The sequence below is a fragment of the Oryzias latipes genome, chromosome 18, assembly GCF_002234675.1.
Source record: "Oryzias latipes chromosome 18, ASM223467v1".
In the NCBI taxonomy this organism is placed as follows: Eukaryota; Metazoa; Chordata; class Actinopteri; order Beloniformes; family Adrianichthyidae; genus Oryzias; species Oryzias latipes.
The window spans coordinates 22112400-22130545 of NC_019876.2; the positions used below are offsets into that span (position 1 = coordinate 22112400).

Sequence of the window (18146 nt, forward strand, 5' to 3'; positions counted from 1 at the left end):
CCATCATCTTCGCTCTCTGTGGTGTCTTGTCTCGCCACCTGGGGGCGCTTCCGTCTCCTTGAGCTGATACGTTGGAGAGTTCCAGGCTCCTGCAGCCTGAACCAACCAGTGGTGAGGACAGATGTTCAAACACAGCAGCCTCCCTGAGCAGCTGTGCAGCTCACCTGCAGTCAGTGTCCTCGATGTCTGCGTCTGCATCACTGTCCCTCTGAGGCTCCGACAGCACGCCGTCCTCCTGGCGCATGAGAAACACACACACGTGAAACACACACACACACACTCAGAAACCACACACCCGTATATGAAACACACACACATGAAAAACAAAAATACCCATGAGAAGCACACATATATGTTTTAATTTCATGCGTCTGAAAAACACACACATTTACATGTAAAACACAAACCCAAACATGAAACACACAAGAGTGAAAAACAAAATACACATGTGAAACACACACAAGTGAAAAACAAAAATACAAATGTGAAACACACACAAGTGTAAAACAAAAATACACACGTGAAACACACACAAGTGAAAAACAAAATACACAAGTGAAACACACAAGAGTGAAAAACAACATACACATGTGAAATAGGGTTGGGCGATGTCCCTTAAATTGGCAATTGACGATGTTTTCTACCATCGGGATGGACGATGATATCGTCGTGTGGGGGGGGGGGGGGGGGGGGGCTATTTTTAATTTTTCGGTCTCATATAATTGCTATTCGTTATTTTACTTTATTACTTTATTTATTTTATTTCCCAACTAATGACTCATCCGCGACAATCCAGTATAAACTGAGGAAAGTGATCAAAAAAAAAAGTAACAAACAAAATAGAAAGGAAGTAGTCCGCTCCCGCACTTAACTAGTTAAGTGGACCGGCGGAGCGCGGACTTACAGCTTTGTGTTTGAGGGGAAAGGGGGGGGGGGGGGGGGCTTTGTTGCATGAGTGGTATGTGTGGGAGATTTAGGACTGCGATCCGTCCCGCAGCTCTAGTGGAACGAGCTACCGAACTCAGAAAGGGGTCTAAAAGTGTGTGTCTGATCAGACAGCTCGGATCGTCAACACACACACAGCGGCTTTGGGGCGGTGTGTGAGCTTCAAAGCAGAAATGTCGCTCAGTCCTTAGAAACCGTTCAAACAATCACGTGGATTTGTGTTTCCAGTCATGTCCCGACTAAATAAAGGCTGATGTTGTTCCCACATGTTTACGTGCAGCCAGGATGCAGATTGCAGCACCACCCAAAGCTAATGTTGGTAGCCCGTGTTAGCATACTGCTAATCCTAGCTTCTTTCCGGCTCCGCTCTTCAACAGACACAAAACACTGACCACACGGATTAAAATTAAAATGATGAGCGAACAGGCGCTTCATAATAATTGTGACATTAATAAGAGCACATTTAGAAGATCATCTCATATATTATCGAGCTGACATATCTATGTATGTAGCCGCTCGGCGGAACTGATATCCTCTTCCGGTTTTTCAAACCCTACTGCGCATGTGGGAATGATTTATTCCGGCCGAAAGTGTGCCCCATGTGAACGTTTGTTATATTCTGAAAACATTTTTCTAGGCCCATGTACACAGTTGAATTCTAATCCGACCATTGATCCGATAAAGATATTTTGCACATGTAACCGCAGCTTATGGTGTCTACTCGCAGAGTGGCGGGGGCGTGGCATCACGATGGTATCGTCCATCGGCACAACCCTAATGTGAAACACACAAGAGTGAAAAACAAAATACACACGTGAATCACACACAAGTGGAAAGCAAAATACACATGTGAAAAACACATGAGTGAAAAACAAAATACACACGTAAAAAACACACACAAGTGAAAAACAAAATACACATGTGAAACACACACAAGAGTGAAAAACAAAATACACATGTGAAACACACACAAGGGAAAAACAAATTACACATGTGAAACACACACAAGTGAAAAACAAAATACACACGTGAAACAGACAAAGTGAAAAACAAAATACACACGTGAAACACAAACAAGTGAAAAACAAAATACATACATGAATCACACACAAGTGGAAAGCAAAATACACATGTGAAAAACACATGAGTGAAAAACAAAATACACATGTGAAAAACACACAAGAGTGAAAAAGAAAATACACACGTGAAACACACACAAGTGAAAAAGAAAATACACACGTGAAACACACACAAGTGAAAAACAAAATACACACGTGAAACACACACAAGTGAAAAAGAAAATACACACGTGAAACACACACAAGTGAAAAACAAAATATACACGTGAAACAGACAAAGTGAAAAACAAAATACACACGTGAAACACAAACAAGTGAAAAACAAAATACACATGTAAAACACACACAAGAGTGAAAAAAAATAAAGATTAGAAGCACACATGAAAAACAAAAATACATGCATGAAACACACACACTCATGAAAAAACACACATTTGAAAAACAGGCCTAGACACACAAAGCACACACAAAAAACACACATATATGAGAAACACAAACTAACTCATGAAACACACACATGAAAAACAAACATACACGAGGAAAAAACGAACATGAGAAACACACACGTTAAAAACAGAGACACACATGAGAAACACACGTATGATAAACAAACACACACGCACACACAAAAAACACACATACATTGAAAACAGGCACACATGAAAAACACACACAAAACAAACGCACATGAACAACACAGATGCATGAAAGCTAAAAAAACATATGAAAAACAAACTCATTTAACAAACATCCATGGAAAACACAAACCCAAACATGAAACACAAACACACAAAACACAGACAGATAAAAAAACAAACACATGTAAATTCAGAAAACACACACAATAAAGAGAAACACAAAGAAACCCACACAGACGAATGTATGTCTCAGTATAACTAAACTCCAGAGCCACAGTGAGTCATCTGTGAGCTCTAATTCATGGCGTTGCTCTGTGTGGGAGTTTGATGTCACTCTTGTTTAAGTGTTACTGATGTGGCTTTGTTTGATTCAACTCTGTTTCTGTACTGCAGCCTGGCTTCATGAACAAGACTCGGGCAGCCGTGGTGTAGGGCGGTCGACCTTCAATAGCGAATAGTGGCTCGATTCCCACCATGCCCGCCCATGTGCCGACGTGTCCTTAGGCAAGACACTGAACCCCACCTTGCCTCTGGTGGAAGGTTGGCGCCAGTGTTCGAAAAGCGCTTTATAACTATACGCCGTTACCAATTCTCAGTATAGTGGCTTTTAACTGGCCAGGAGTCTGCTGAAAAAACTGTGAGTTGTACAGAAAAGGACAAACATATTTCTCCAAATTAAGTAGGGATGGGTACCGAGCCCCGGTATTGAACGAGCCCCGGGGCAACATTCTTCAAGACCACAGTATCGTTAAGATCTGACCTCCACGGTTCTGCTATCGGTACTGGGGAAGTCGCATTTTTTAGTGTCCCACAAGACATAAACATTATGATGATCTTAATTTCACTATTCTCGATGAAGAGGAGAGGTCTGTCTGGCTATTTGTGTGCACGGGGGGCGGGGCTGTTGTTCAGACAGCACGCGGCGCGCGCGTAAAATTAATTAAATCCAGAGCGCCCCGACTATCGTGTCAACCAGCTGCTATGATGACCGTATTTTGTGCTCTCTGTGTAGAACACACTGGAGGGGCGCAGGAAAAAACGACTCGCTGCTGCAGAGGATGTGAGCAGGTGAACAGGTGAGAAGCAGGTAGAGAAGCGGGGGAGGGGCTTAAGGCCCGTACACACCGGGACGAATATTCGCCAGGCGTTATTCGCCAGCGTTTTTCGCCACGTTTTTTCTGTTCACACCCAGGCGATTTTCGCTGACGGTGAGCCGAGCGAACATGCAATTTCATTCCCTGACATTAGATGGCGCTTAATGTAAACAGAAATACTCCTGTACACAAGGTGGCGCTGCGCAACTTTACGCTTCTTAAAGTCGCTTTTCACTCAGAAGAAGAGAGCAAGTATTTACGGGCTTGTCAGAATAATACAAAGAAAACATGAATATTTCAAGCACCAGTTGCTCCAACTTGTGCTTGCTTCAGGGATATTTTAGAATGTCTGTCATTATTTCTTCGCGGCTGTGTAGATGCAACTCGGCGTCTATCTTCTTCGCTGGTATGTGTGCTCAGCAAGGCAGTTTTGTGTTTGAGCGCCCCCAAGTTGTGTTTTACTGTAACTTCAGAAGCTCCAGACACGTGTGCAAAAGCGCCATTCTCATTGGTCGAATAGATTTCGACGCGAGGCGTCGGAAAAAAAAAAAACGAACCCGAGGCGTTTTTTTTTTTTTTGACGCTTTGACGCATGGCGTTTTTTCGCGTCGGTGTGCACAATTTCATTGGGGCCCTTTGTTTAGTCACGAGGCGTTTTCGCCGACGAAATTCGTCCCGGTGTGAACGGGCCTTTAGGCTTCAAACGGAGAGATGCAAACACGGGCGTCAATTTTAGACGCAGCTTTCACTGCAGGAGTTGAAGCAGAGACTCTCTCTGGGATGATCTTATGAACTCAAAGATTTATTTTATTTGTTTTATATTTACACCATGACAGCAATATGTCAAAACATTGCTGTTTATTTTTCTTTAAATTACTTCTTTTTTCATGTATTTTACTTTTCAAGTTGGAAAAATGTATAAAGTAAAATGTTTTGTTAAAAAGACCTTGTTGCATAATGAGGAAATAAAACACTTTATGTTCTTAATTTGTTATTTATTTGTTTATTTATTTTTCGTCCTCAAAAAGTATGGATAAGAGTATTGTTAAAATCGATAAGCAGTATCAATACGAGTAGTAGTACCGTTAAAACCTTAAGGATACCCATCCCTAAAATTAAGCGTGCTGTTGTCTTTAAGAAAAATATAAACATGAAATCCGTCACTGTGGTGTCTGTCATACATCACAGATATTTAGTATTAAACTGCAATTTCTTTGTTGTTATTGACTATGTACCTATTAACAACATTCTCCGTCATTCCCGGGTGACATTTCATGCAAAGCTACGGTAAGTGAATAGCTTCAGTCTAACCTTATTGAAATCTCCAAATCTCTTCAAGCCCAAGCATTTTTGTGGACAAAGACGACAAGTGGCTCTGTGAAACGCCACAGCTTTCAAAATGCTTCTAAATCTGGTCTTAAACACAGAAAGTAAACTCCTGAAGGTGTTTGAGTGCATTCAAAATAAAGCTCCCTGCAAATGTGCGGGATCTCCTCTCAATGATTTCCAACATGGACAAGCAGCACTGCTGTCCCCCTGCTCAGAACTGAGCTCAAACTCCACGAGTCAGACACAAACCTCTGACTCATTTTTGTCTGAAAGTCCGTAATCTGAGCAACGCAGATGATGACATTATCCTTTTTTTATTAGAAATACTATCTCAGCTGTGATGACTTCTTTATTTTGAGCTCATGAAAGGTCACCCGTCTGTTGCTCGGTGCGCATGAACGCTGCAATAAATCCCATTTTTACCTCTGTGCCGTATCCCTCTGAGTACCTGGTCACCATGACTCGGTTCTTCCCACAGTGCCGGCACAGCAGCGTGTCCTGGGGGCAGACAGACAGTGATCTTCATTCCATCGTCATTCACAGACGGAGATCTGAAGCAGGAAAGCTGAGCTCACCCATGTGGGCGTGTGCGCTTCAGAATGAAGTGTACAGGGACCGGCCTGGCACAGACACACTGCCTCCTCACAGCTCGCACCCACCTATGACAGGAAAGCACAACAGCCGACTTTGTCAAGCTGCTTTTGAGGTGAGTCAGCAGCAGAGGAAAGAGCTCACTCCTATTTTAATGGAAATAGATGGATTAAAGTGCATGAATTGTCTTGAAAGGTCCCACTCCGATACTCTTTTCATCTATTGTTCCCAGTGGTCTTTTAATTACGATTATGCCATTTTTAGCCATTTTTCGTTTTCTAGAACCTTACATCGTATTTGCCATCATCCCTTTGTTTACACTTTCAGTCCCTCAAACCCCTAAACATAACAATAGAGGTCCAACAAAAACGCCCAGTGAACAATACAGTCAGCATTATTTCATCTGCTCCTGATTCACAGTGATTTGAATAAAGAAACACTGAAAAATTGTAATTTTTCACTTAATTTTCTTTCTACATGTCATCAGAAAAATAACACAAGAACATGTTAAAAACACCAAAAACACAATTTTCATTGGAGTGAGTGTTTTAAAAAAAGCTGGAAGGAAGAAGAAAGTTAAAAAGGAGACAATGGGTAAGTAGACGTCATTCTGAAAGTCTCCTGCTTTTGGATCGGGGTTGATTCCCGCTAAAGTAGCCTCACCTCATCGTCGTGGTCGGACGTCTGGGAGGTGCAGGGGCCGTGGGAACCGGACTCCCCCCGCAGCATGACCTCTGCCCACGCGGGCTCACGCTGACCTGCGAGGACAGAAGCAGGAGCTGTCAGTCATCCGTCGCGCGTGCATCCCTCTTCTGTGATCTCCCTGGGTTTCCTCATCAAATGGGGATTTTCTGGATCACGTGACTCTTTGATCGTTTATTGACGCGTTTTTTGCTCCAGAGTTTGAATGCCAGAGACAATGTGAAAGAGGAAAAAAGGCTGCGGGGATGATTCACGCAGCCTCAACGCATCGTAACCACCGCACGCCCGTTACGTAACACTGACGACTGTCAAAGATACGCAACAATTTTTATCAAAGCGGAAAAACGGTTTGCAGATTCCCCCCGGGATTGATGTTTGATGGTTTATTTCTTCCAAAAAATTGTTATCAGTCAAACATGGATGAGAGCCGGGAGGAGGATATTAGCAGCCGACCTGCGGAGCATCCCGTCCCGGCAGCGGAGCGCGGATCTACGTGAGCGGAGCTCGCGGAGCTCGCGCTGCGCGCGAATCTTTGACATCCTCCGCGTGACGTCAGCCTGCATGACGTCAGGAGGTCAAGGCGCGCGCTCACTCTGCCTGCGCATCACAGCAAGAAGGGCGCTCGGGAGGCAGGAAGCGGGATTCCCACCTGGATTTTCAAAGTAAAAGCACATCAAGGAGGCTTTTATTGTAGACTTTTTTTTTTTTTTACAGTCTATGGCTTTTATGTGGAAAAGTGTTCTTCTTTTCTATTTCCGTTGAATTGAAACAAATATCTAAAGTCCTTTTACAAACAATGCTCCAAAGTGTAAAAGTATTTGCTTTTCTTCTACGGTATTAACGATTCATTTGATTCAATTCATATCATATTTTGTTGTTGCTGATACAACTTAGTTTCATTTTAAACGATCTGATTTGATCCAATTCATCCATCAATCCATCTTTCCCCTCTCATTCGGGTCGTAGGGGCAGCAGTCATGAGTAAAGATACTCAGACTGCCCTCTCCCCGGCCACTTCCTCCAGCTCCTCTGGGGGGACCCCCTAGGTGTTTCCAGGCCAGCCAAGAGACCCAAGGCTCATGACCATTGGTGAGTATTGGAACGAAGATAGACCGGTAAATTGAGAGCTTTGCTTTCTGGTTCAGTTCTCTCTTCACTACAACGGACCGGCACAGCAACTACATACCGGCGGACGCCAAACCAATACGCCTGTCTACCTCACGCTCCGATCTGTCCTCACTCGTAAACAAGATCCCAAGAAACCTAAGCTTCTCCACCTGGGCTTGGAGCACTACACCAACCCAGAGAGGGCAAACTATCCGATTCACTGACCAAAAATCGATTCAGGACATTTTCATCCAAAACCTCAACCAGTGTGACTCAGAGATAAATACCTGGGTACTGAACAGTGCAGATGATGTTTTCCAGATTCTTTCTATTTCTAACAAGATAACCAAGTGTAAATTAAATATGTACAAACAAATATATAAACAAGAATTAATGTCAAATCCATTCACGTGTTAGTTACAGTTCAGCCCACTGTTCTTTTTCCACATCAAAATAATCCAAATGGAACATTTTTAAAAGATTAAATATTATGTGCTGAATGCATGACGAAAAAGGTGAGTTTTGAGGTGTTTGGAAAACTGAGAGACTGAGTCCATATTTTGTGGATCAAAGGAGAGGGAGTTCCAGAGTTTGCGAGGCAGAGCTGCTGAATGCTCTACCCCCCATGGTAATGAGACGCGGTCGTGGAACAGCAAGTTTAAGGGAGGAAGAGGACCTGAGGGAGCAAGTGGGAGTAGTAACAGTCAGGATCTCTGAAAGATACGGAGGGGCGAGGTTGTGGAGGGCTTTGAAGGTTAAGATGAGGCTTTAGTAAGTGATCCGGTGAGGTACTGGTAACCAATGAAGCTGCTGCAAGACGGGTGTAATATGGTGAATGGAGGGGGTTTGGGTTTTTGTTCGAGCAGCTGAGTTTTGAACCAGTTGAAGCTTATGGAGGGTTTTTTGAGGAAGTCCAGAAAGAAGGGAGTTACAGTAATCTATGCGGGAGGTAAAGAGACTATGGACTAGGACAGTTGTGGAGTGAGAAGTGAGAGAGGGACAGAGACTCTGAATTTTAGGCAGATGGAAGTAAGCGGAGCGGGTGATGTTATTGATGTGGGCAGTGAATGAGAGAGTGCTGTCAAGGATGACACCCAGACTCTAAACCTGAGGGGAGGGAAATATGGAGGAGTTTTCGAAGGAGAGAGAGAGAATTTACAGAGTTTGCTAAGAATGGGTTTAGTGCCAACAACGAGAAGTTCAGTCTTATTGCAATTTAATCTAAGGAAATTTGCGATGTACCAAGATTTGACTTCAAAAGAGGAGAGGGAAGAAGGTGGAAAAGTGGAGCCAGGTTTGGAGGAGACGTAGAGCTGTGTGTTGTCGGCATAGTAGTGAAAATGCATATTGTGTTTGTGAAAAATGTAGATAAGGAGGTAGATGATGAAGAGTAGGGGGCCCCAGGACAGAGGAGTTGGGCAGCTACTGTTTTTTAGACACCTTTGTTACATTTTGTCTTTTAACTTTTCATAATTTAAAATATCACAAATGTGTCAAGTTTCCTTTGCTGAGGAGGTTTCTGCAGTTTTGCTGGATTCTGCTTTGTGGGGAAGACCTGGGTTTCCTTGGACCCTAATCGTTCACAATCTCGTTGTCTCAGTCACACAAGAAGAGAATATACTTTTTTTCTAATTTCTATGAAAATAAAGTAAAGGTTATGGCTGAGTATGATTAGTTCTTCAACTTACTCATTTAAAATTTGTATTCCAGTCTCGTGTGAATCTTGGCTCTTGAAGAACCATGTGAAAAGAGAAATACTCTGTTTTATTTGGAAAAGTTCCACCACACTGACCAACACAAGTGGAAAATCCCAATGTCTTTTCCTTTCTTTTCTGTAAGTCTGTGGAGCTCCACATCATTTCCAAACACCAGGACTGTGCTGAACGTCTTCAGTTGTTGGTGTTGGAGAAGCCAGATTGAAACAGAAAAGCCGTCTCTGGAGGTTGCAGAGGTGTCACGTTCACCTCCTGCAATCCAATGGCAGTTTAGTGTCTGTTTTACCGGAGACACAGAGAGTTTCTGTTGATAAATAAATCATTTCTAACATTGGCAAAAACGTTCTTTTTGGCTAGAGGAGCCTGGCCCCTGCTGCAGAAAGCATTGCCACTGAAGAGAAGATAAAGAGTAATTAGGAGGGGCCTAATGGATGCTCATTAGTGCCTCATGTGGACCGTGCAAATTGCTTCAAAACGCCCAATGCTGTGAGTTTAAAAGACCCCTCAGGACCGACGGTAGATTTCTTAAAATACGTGTTTGACGCTCTAAATTTGTCCTTTCATTCAGCTTTTGATTTAAAATCATTTTTAAATGCACAACATGCTGCTCACTATGAAATAACCTGACCACATAACAAATTACCGCATGACGAAGCTTCTCCTCAGAAATTTCAAAAAGCAGTAACAATAAGTGGTTCTTCGGAGCAGAGATTGCTGACATGTCACCCACAGAGCTGCAGAGGGACATTCGGTCAATCATCCTGAATTACGTGGAAGGAGGAAGAGAGGAGCAGGAGGAGGGAAGTCAGAGATCTTCAGCAGCAGATAGAGAGGTTTGTGTAAACAGCAATGGCAGTACATGAAAGGAGATGCAGCTGGATAAGAAAATGAAGGGAAAGGGTGCAACTCAAATACATTTCTACTGCTCTGGAACGGGACGGACTGGCTGTCCAGAAGGACGGAGGGAGGTAGAAGTTAGAAGAGACCTGCAGAGGCTTTCCCAGAAGGAACTGAGCTCTCCATCTTCACCCTTCATGTGGCAGGTTTCTGGTGCACAGAAATGACAGCAGTAGACGTTTGGACTGGACACTGCTTTGGAGCTACGCAGCAATTACAGGCTGAGGTGCAGAGAGGAGAGCCAGAGGAGGCTGTCAGAGTGTGATTTGGGTTTGTGTGCTATGCGCCTCTGTGGTACACAGGAGCACTCGCATATGTTCGGATGGATTTTCATTGTCCCTGAGGTGGGAGCCGACAGCAGCGACGGGAAACACAGGAAGCAACGGGATTTTCCGTACATGTGGAACAGTCGCTCCGGTTGGACCTGAAAGAGGTCTGATCCTTCGTCGGTGTGAGGAATCAGCACCCATTCTAGCTCAGAAAGGATGCTTTGTACCACTGATTCCTTTTCTTCTGACTCACTGATGACTTTGATGACTTAATGAAGGACTCTGATCTAAGTAAGGACTTGACCTGGGGGTCGGATCAATCCTGGGATTCAGTCATCAAATCGGCAACACAGCTTTGCCTCAATACTTTGGATTTTTCAGATCTGTTTGATGAAGATGACAGTGGGGAAGAAGATACAGCCAGTACAAGTAATGCACCAACAAGCCCACAAGCCCCCAAGGAATATCCTCCACCTCCTCCTCCACCTCCTCCTCCTCCACCACCACCACCTCCCAGTGCCCCTCCCCTGCCTTCAGCACTGACTGAAGGTACGGTCACTAAAAGACGCACCTTGAAGCTCCATTGGAAGGAACTTCCCAACTTGGCTCCTCTTCCCAGGATGACACACTTTGGAATGCAAACAATCTGGGCGGAGCTTGAGCCGGTAAATTTGGACACAAGCCTTCTGGGAATTCTGTTCAAAGCCAAGACCTGCAGCACCGCTTCTAAAGTGGTTTCTGGACGGCAGGTGAGAGTGATCAGGATGGTACATCACGAAACAATCCTTTGTTTTCTATCAAGAGTTTGAATTTTTAAACTGAAATTTGAAATCTTATTCCTTGAAAATTGAATCCAATATTTTATTTTTATTTTTGTGTAAATTAAAAATAAAATAAGTGTATTCAATGCAAGCAGCATTAAATATTCCCGACCACTCTAACCAAATTTTTCTACAACCCCTGGAAGGAGTCAGTTCACTAAAATGTCAGGAAAAAGACAGCTCAACGGGGAGAGCATCTTCATCCAGAGTCTTCATCAGAGTTTGAAGGGGTCTGCAGATCGTTTGGATCTACAACTGCACTAAAATTCCTGTCAAAATGATACTTGTTTCCTCTGGACTAAACCTCCCTATAGGGGCAACTGATGCCCATGCCCTCAACCTGAAATGGTAGTGCTTGCTAAAAAATGTTAGGAGATGCACACTTCATTTAAACATACAGTGGGTCGGATTTGCCAAGCATGTGTGCGTGCAACTCGCGCAAACTTGACAGCATGCCTAAAAACAAGTTGTGCGTGATTTACTAACCGGAGTGGTCCTCTCCTCCATCCTTCCTGCAGATTTGCTCTCTGCAAGCCTTAGCTGCTGCACTCTGGGTCATCTGAGAAAAGCCTTCGGTCTTTCTTGTCCCTCCTCTTCATCACCCTACTTGAAGACATTATTGTCTATGATCAGCGCAGATTCAAGCTTATCAGCCTCAGAGGGCTGCAGCTGCAAAACCTTAGCGCCCTGCCTTTAAGTTCTTTGTCACAGAAAACAGAAAGCACCTGGTGGATAAAAAACATCAGATTAACGTCTATTTCATTTGTTCATTTGCAGGGCCCAGTTCAAGCCTGCATTCTCTCCTCTCTGTTGCATTAATTTGAGTTTTACTTCGTACATTTTCATATATGGAGGTTTGCTCCAGCTGTCTCTTGTGCAAAGAGTCTCAGTAAATCCCTGATGAATCTTAAGAATATGGGACTTGCAATTTTACACAATTCTGAAATCAGGCCCTGCATTGTACATTATTGAAATATGCCATCTGATAGAAGAAATGTGTCAAACATTTTAGTCCTACATGTTTGAAGACCAATTCCATTGACATTTGTGTTTTAGGTGTTTTAACACATTCTTGAAGTATTTTCTGATAATGGAGGACATACGTAACTAAAATTAAGCTTAAAATAGCATTTCTGAGAATTTCTTTAATCAAACCGTTGTGAATGAGGAGCAGATGAAAAAAGAAAATATGCTAGGCAGGCCACAAGTTCCCTGCTTCGCTCCATTCTGATGCATCCACATGTAGAAGACCACATCCATGTACGTCTTTGTTTTCCTCGTCTGAGCTGGTATCTGGTTCAAAACTACATGGCTGGATGGCTCCAATATTCCTCGCCATTTTTTTTTTTATCACTGCTAATGTTAGATTGGGGTTGTGAGGGGCTGTAAGCTAGAGGGAGAGAGTGTTAACAAATGGACGATGGGAAATGGGGGTGGGCTTACTCTGCGCCAACAGTCCTGCCCAAAACTCAGAGGCTCAGCAGAAAAACGACACAAGTTCTTTTTTTTTGGGCAAAAAAACAAACTGCAAAATCATAATTAAAAGACCACTGGGAAAGCTTTCACAATAGATAATCTGAGTGGGACTCCTATTGTTTTCTTTTTTCTTCTTCTGAATATTCCTCTTTATTCATACCATTGCCACAGTTGGTTCTGTGTCTTAAGCAGAATTACTTCACTTTGTTTACACTACTTTAAAGAGCAAGACTTTTTAGTATTGCTTTGTTTGAAATCAGCCCCCAAAGCTTGAGTGCAGAGGAACCTTTGTGGGTCTTGATCCTGCAGAGTTCTTACAGAAACAAAAAAGAACAGAGTTGATTACATTTCTGGTTAATGTTTTTTTTTTTTTCAGAATAAGTCTATTAAGATGCTTCAAATGTTTTTCGATTAAGCATCTTTTTTTAATTTTGTTTTACTTAATAAAGTGCACATGAGGTGTTTTATGTTTGGAATCTGTTTCATGATCCTGTCATCTCTGCGTACAAACAGCCTTCCGTCTCAGTTCTGGGAATGAAGCGCAGCAACATTATAACCATCGCCCTGAGCAGTCTTCCAGCCCCCCGGCTGCTCCCCCCAGCCATCTACGCCATGGACAGCAGCGTGCTGGACAGGGAGGATGTTCAGGTGTGAATCCGATCCCCTCCTTTTCATCCTCTAAGCCTGAAGCATGGATCAATTAGGTTTTAAATTTTCAACCACTTTCCTTACAACAGCGTCTTCGAGCACTGATCCCTACAGAGGACGAACTCGGCCTGATAAAGGAGGCCAAGGCCCAGAACCCTCACGCCCCACTGGCCCAGGCTGAGCTCTGCTTACTGACTCTGGGGGAAATCCCACACCTGAGCACCAGGCTGGAGCTGTGGGCCTTTGCTTTGGACTATGACTCCTTGGAGAAGGTGGGTGAAAACAGCGCAGAAGACCTTGTACCATCTGCAACTGCACCACTGCAGTTTATTGTCACCTCCTGCAGGTCACACGCCCAAAATAGAACAGGAATTTCATGGCTCAGCATTTGTTCATGATTCGCCACTGTGCCCTCTAACAAGTCCTTTCCCACAAAAGGAAATCGCAGAACCTCTCTTCCATCTGAAGTTAGCCATGGAGCAGCTGGCAGCCAGCCAGACCTTCAGATATATTCTCGCCACGGTGCTCACTATCGGGAATTTCCTCAATGGGTGTAAGGTCGGTGATCTTTTTTCAGTGTTGCTGCATGCTCTTTCCACACTTAACATTAACCAGAACATTTTACCACCTCAGGCCCGCGGTTTTGAACTGAGTTACCTGAGCAAGCTGTCTCAGGTGAGGGATACCCACACCCGCCAACCCTTGCTGCATCACGTCTGTTTGCTCCTGCTGCAGCTCCGCCCAGACTCCTCTGACCTCCACTCAGACATTGCTGCTGTGACCAAAGCCGCCAAGGTGCGTGTTCACAGTCCTGTGTCATTTTTAAAACAGATATGCAATCTGTTTTCCTAATGGTAAGATGTTCTCCTGAGCTGCTTGTGAAATGTCTGGGAGTCGGCTAAACCTTTGCCCCTACACCTCTAAGCTGTAACTGATCATAGACAGTTTTATGGGATGCAGTCAGTCACAACACTCCACCAATAATACTTACCCTAACTGGTCCTGAGCCTGTGTGTCTGCCCACCCAGGAGGTGGCAGTGTGGCTTCATCTCATTGATTTATCCACCAATAAATGAAAGACGGAGGCCTTGTGGAACATTTTTACTAAACTAAAAGCATATTTAAAAATTTACACTATGGTTTGTCTTTAGAGCACAATTTTGTCTGCAGTTTGTGTTATGTTGTGGTTTTGTGTAACTAAAATCATATCTTTGGCTAATCTTACCCAGATTTGTGTAGCAGAACAGATTTAGTAAATTTGACCTGGGTCAAACATTTCAACCATTATTTTAATATATGTGTGCTACCAAATGCAACCTCAAGGGGGCACAATCTACTGTTTTTTTCATGTGCTGGTAAATCAGGATAAATTCATGATGAAGGTGTCGGTCCTGGTCTCTTTGGGAGCGACCAGGACCGAAATGATCAGGAATAAATCCATCAGAGGAACAGCTCATGGTAGACGTTTTGGAGATAAATATAGGGAAGCAGACTGAGGTTGTTTGGACACATTGGGGAACAGTATGATGTTGGTAAAAGGATGCTGAGGTTGGTGATACCAAGAAAAAGGCCAAAAGAAGACCAAAGAGAAGGTTCATGGATGAAGAGTAGAAAGAAGTGGTGTTGGTTGCTGCGAGCGAGGAGAATACAGAGGATAGGAACAGGTAGATGATTGATTCACTGTGGAGACCCTCAAAAGGAGCAGCTAAAATGCAGTAGAAGTTATATTTGCCAGCACAGTTATTAGGCATGCTGATTTTTTTTCCCCCTCTATCCATTTATACACATCATTAGTTGCCAATGTGAACTTAAAAGTTAAACATTAAAACTGTATCGCTTCACATGACTTTACACATTTACATTACGCTTTTTGCTTCATGATGCAATGTTAAAGTCTGTCCAGCAGGTGTCACTAAATTTGTGTCAAATGCTTCACAATATTGAACCTTTTCAACACAATTGATTCATGTCGACTCAGTAGCTTAGAAAGCTTTAGTTCCTTAATGGGTACCAAGAAAAGAACGAGAGAAATCACAGCAATCAAATAAAATCAAGCGAGGAAGTTCTCAATCATGTTCAAGCCCAGGACAACGATCATTCAGATTAACCAACCAGACTTTGACTTAGAAGTTCTCAGTTAGAGTCTGTCTCAAATCAACCCTCATCCCTGTTCCATCAGGGAAGACTGTGGTCTTTTCTGTATGTCAATTACGAGCAGACCACATTCCTTGCTGCATCAAAAGCTTTCTACATGGGGGGAAGAGGAAACATGACAAAACATCTGCTTCCACTGATGCTGTTGCTATGGTAACCCAATGGCAACACAAAATAACAAAGTTTAACCTTATCTCCACAGTATGACTACTCTCAGGTCCAGTCCAGCTTTACTCAGCTAGAAACTATGTGCAAAGCATCATGGGAGCAGCTAAAGATACTGGAGAAGGCTGAAGATAGACAGAATGGAGGGAAGATGGACAGAAGTAAAGGTGCAAACGAGGAGGTTTCAGAGAACTCCCTGCGACATAGGCTGCCCAAGATTTTGAAAGACTGTGAAGAAAGGCTGAAGGTCCTGAGAGCCGTCCATCGTCGGGTTATCAACAGGTGTGGTGAACAACAATAGATCCACTTGGGAGAGTTTTCTGAAGGGAACTCACTGTACTACTATTCGTCCATCAAGGTTTCACTCTTTTCTTCTCTTCCTGGGATACTCACACTCCATGGTGAGGGACACCAAAGCAGAGGACTTCTGCAGAAACATCAGCAACTTCTCTCTGGAGTACAGAAATGCACGGCAGGCCATCATCCTACAGAGAGAACGGGAGCAGCAAAGGGCAGTGGCTGGAATCCCCGCCCCAGGCACACCTGTTGGCAGGAGGAAGTGTCAGCAGGAGCCATCACAGGTGCCAAATGCTTTTAAATTCAGATCTTTGGCTAAAATTGGAGGCAGTGGTGGGGATTTTAGTAAAGCTTCTGTTCCCTAATGTAGGACAGTGATGAGCAGTGCAGGTTAGAGAAGGTGCTGAGAACACCGGAACTGAGCTCCAGAGTGGACATCACTGTGCCACAAAGCCGCAGGAGAACAGGCGACATCAAAGGTGTTTTACCTGCCTTTTCACCAGTTATTCCTGTTGTGCATGAAGCATTCCTCTGAGCCTATCAATATCTTTTTTCTTTTTATTTCAGGAGTACGATGTAAGAAAATGACCTGGTGACCCTCCTTAACATGACAAATGTTTCTTTAACCGTTGTCGCTTCTTGATTTGGATCAGACGGAGATTTTCAAGGTTGGAAATGTGTTTGCTTGGTTCAAAGAGGTTTAAAACATGAAGAATTGAACCAAACACTGTCAACAATCAACTTCAAGAACTGCAAAACCCATTCATTTCAGTTCATTTCATGTAAAACTTATTTTAAGGTCTGCACATTTGCTCATGCTCAGGTCTACAGGAATGGAAGATCATTTGAAATGTATGTGTCATGTGGATGACTTTGATGATTAGATAATACAAAAATGAAAGAAAAAAAGGCTGTAACAGAGATGAGTTTTTACAGAAACTTGGGTTTACTGACTCGTGAAGTGACAGCATCACCTGTTGGGGTATTTAAAGTCCAAGTCTAATAATCTTTTGATCTATTGTGAAAGCGTTCTTAGTGTTTTTTTAATTATGACTATGCCTTTACAGCCCCCCCAAAAAGAAAAAAAAATTGTGTTGTTTTTAGGACGTAGTTTCTGCAGAGCAGCAGTACATCAGAAATTCACCTCTGGACAGGCCCCGCCCTTTTTGGATTTGTTATACATCTAAACATGACGGTCATGATTACAAACATCCAGCAACTTGTTGCTTCATGATCCCCCCCTTCTATAATCACCCTCCTACCCCCCCCCCACATCCCTCTCTCTTCTTCCTTCCTTTTCTTTTCCGACCGGTCCAACAAAAAAACTGTAACAATATAGTTAATATGAATAAAGTTTTGATTGGATCTAGTCATCTGCAGGTGGATGTGTCGGAATGGAGCGGAGTAGGACCCAACTGTTGTAGCACACGTCACTGCTACAAGCTTTTCTAACAGCATTCCTTTCTTTGTCTGCTCCTGATTCACTGTGTTTTGACTAAATAAAAATACTCAGAAATGCAATTTTAATCTTAAATTTCTTTATTTATGTCCTCATCAAAAGAAAATTCCACAAGAACATGTTAAAAACACCTAGACAATTTTCAGTGGAGTGGGTCTTTACACCAGTGAGGGCAAAGGTGAATTTACTCAGACTGGATCATATTATCCCACAAGATTCTGCTCTTCAATGGCATTTAAAATAGTTATTTAAGATGTTTTAGTTCTAATCTGATTTGTTTCATAATTTTTACATTACACTCAAAGTTTTAAGCCCCGTGCACTCCTCTCTTTTTTATTCATTCTTCATTTTTTTTCTTTTGTTGTTTTTGTTGTTTTCTTTAGGGATATTCTTATTAAAATACTGCAAACAAGGGAATACAGATTAAAAGAAATTGTATATGGATTTTGGTTTTGACTGCCTAACTTGAATTAATGAATAAATGACTCATTGTGTTTAAACAATACTCAGTACTGTAGTTATTTCGGTCATTATTCATTTTCTCTTCAGACAATCTCAGGTTGACTCAGGTTTGATTAGCTACGTTCCTTGGTTAAGTTTTGGTCACAAAACATGGCTGTGAAGGAGAAAGATCTACCAGCAAAGGTCACATTTTTTTTTAAATAAAATGCTACAGTTACTTGCTAAAGTGCTTTAGTAACAAGAAAACATAATTGTAATTGAATTGTAAATAGAATAGAACAGAATAGAATTGTAAAAA

General features: G+C 42.8%; 1 protein-coding gene across 3 annotated transcripts; it reads left to right on the plus strand.

Moving 5' to 3' along the window:
• Nucleotides 1-17233, plus strand: LOC105356456 (FH1/FH2 domain-containing protein 1). 3 transcript variants are annotated; one of them, XM_020711743.1, is made up of 11 exons: nucleotides 1-111; nucleotides 3675-3738; nucleotides 5564-5791; nucleotides 13177-13311; nucleotides 13401-13583; nucleotides 13750-13869; nucleotides 13945-14106; nucleotides 15668-15912; nucleotides 15989-16211; nucleotides 16298-16406; nucleotides 16495-17233. In XM_020711743.1, exons 3-11 carry the CDS (start codon nucleotides 5663-5665, stop codon nucleotides 16521-16523), a joined length of 1335 nt encoding a protein of 444 aa, XP_020567402.1. In that variant the 5' UTR covers nucleotides 1-111; nucleotides 3675-3738; nucleotides 5564-5662; the 3' UTR covers nucleotides 16524-17233. The 3 variants fall into 3 exon arrangements, with proteins under 3 accessions (XP_020567402.1, XP_020567403.1, XP_011485976.2); XM_020711744.1 differs by having other exon boundaries at nucleotides 5629-5791; XM_011487674.3 differs by lacking the exons at nucleotides 1-111; nucleotides 3675-3738; nucleotides 5564-5791 and adding an exon at nucleotides 10028-11115.
• The last annotated feature ends 913 nt before the right edge of the window (nucleotides 17234-18146 follow it).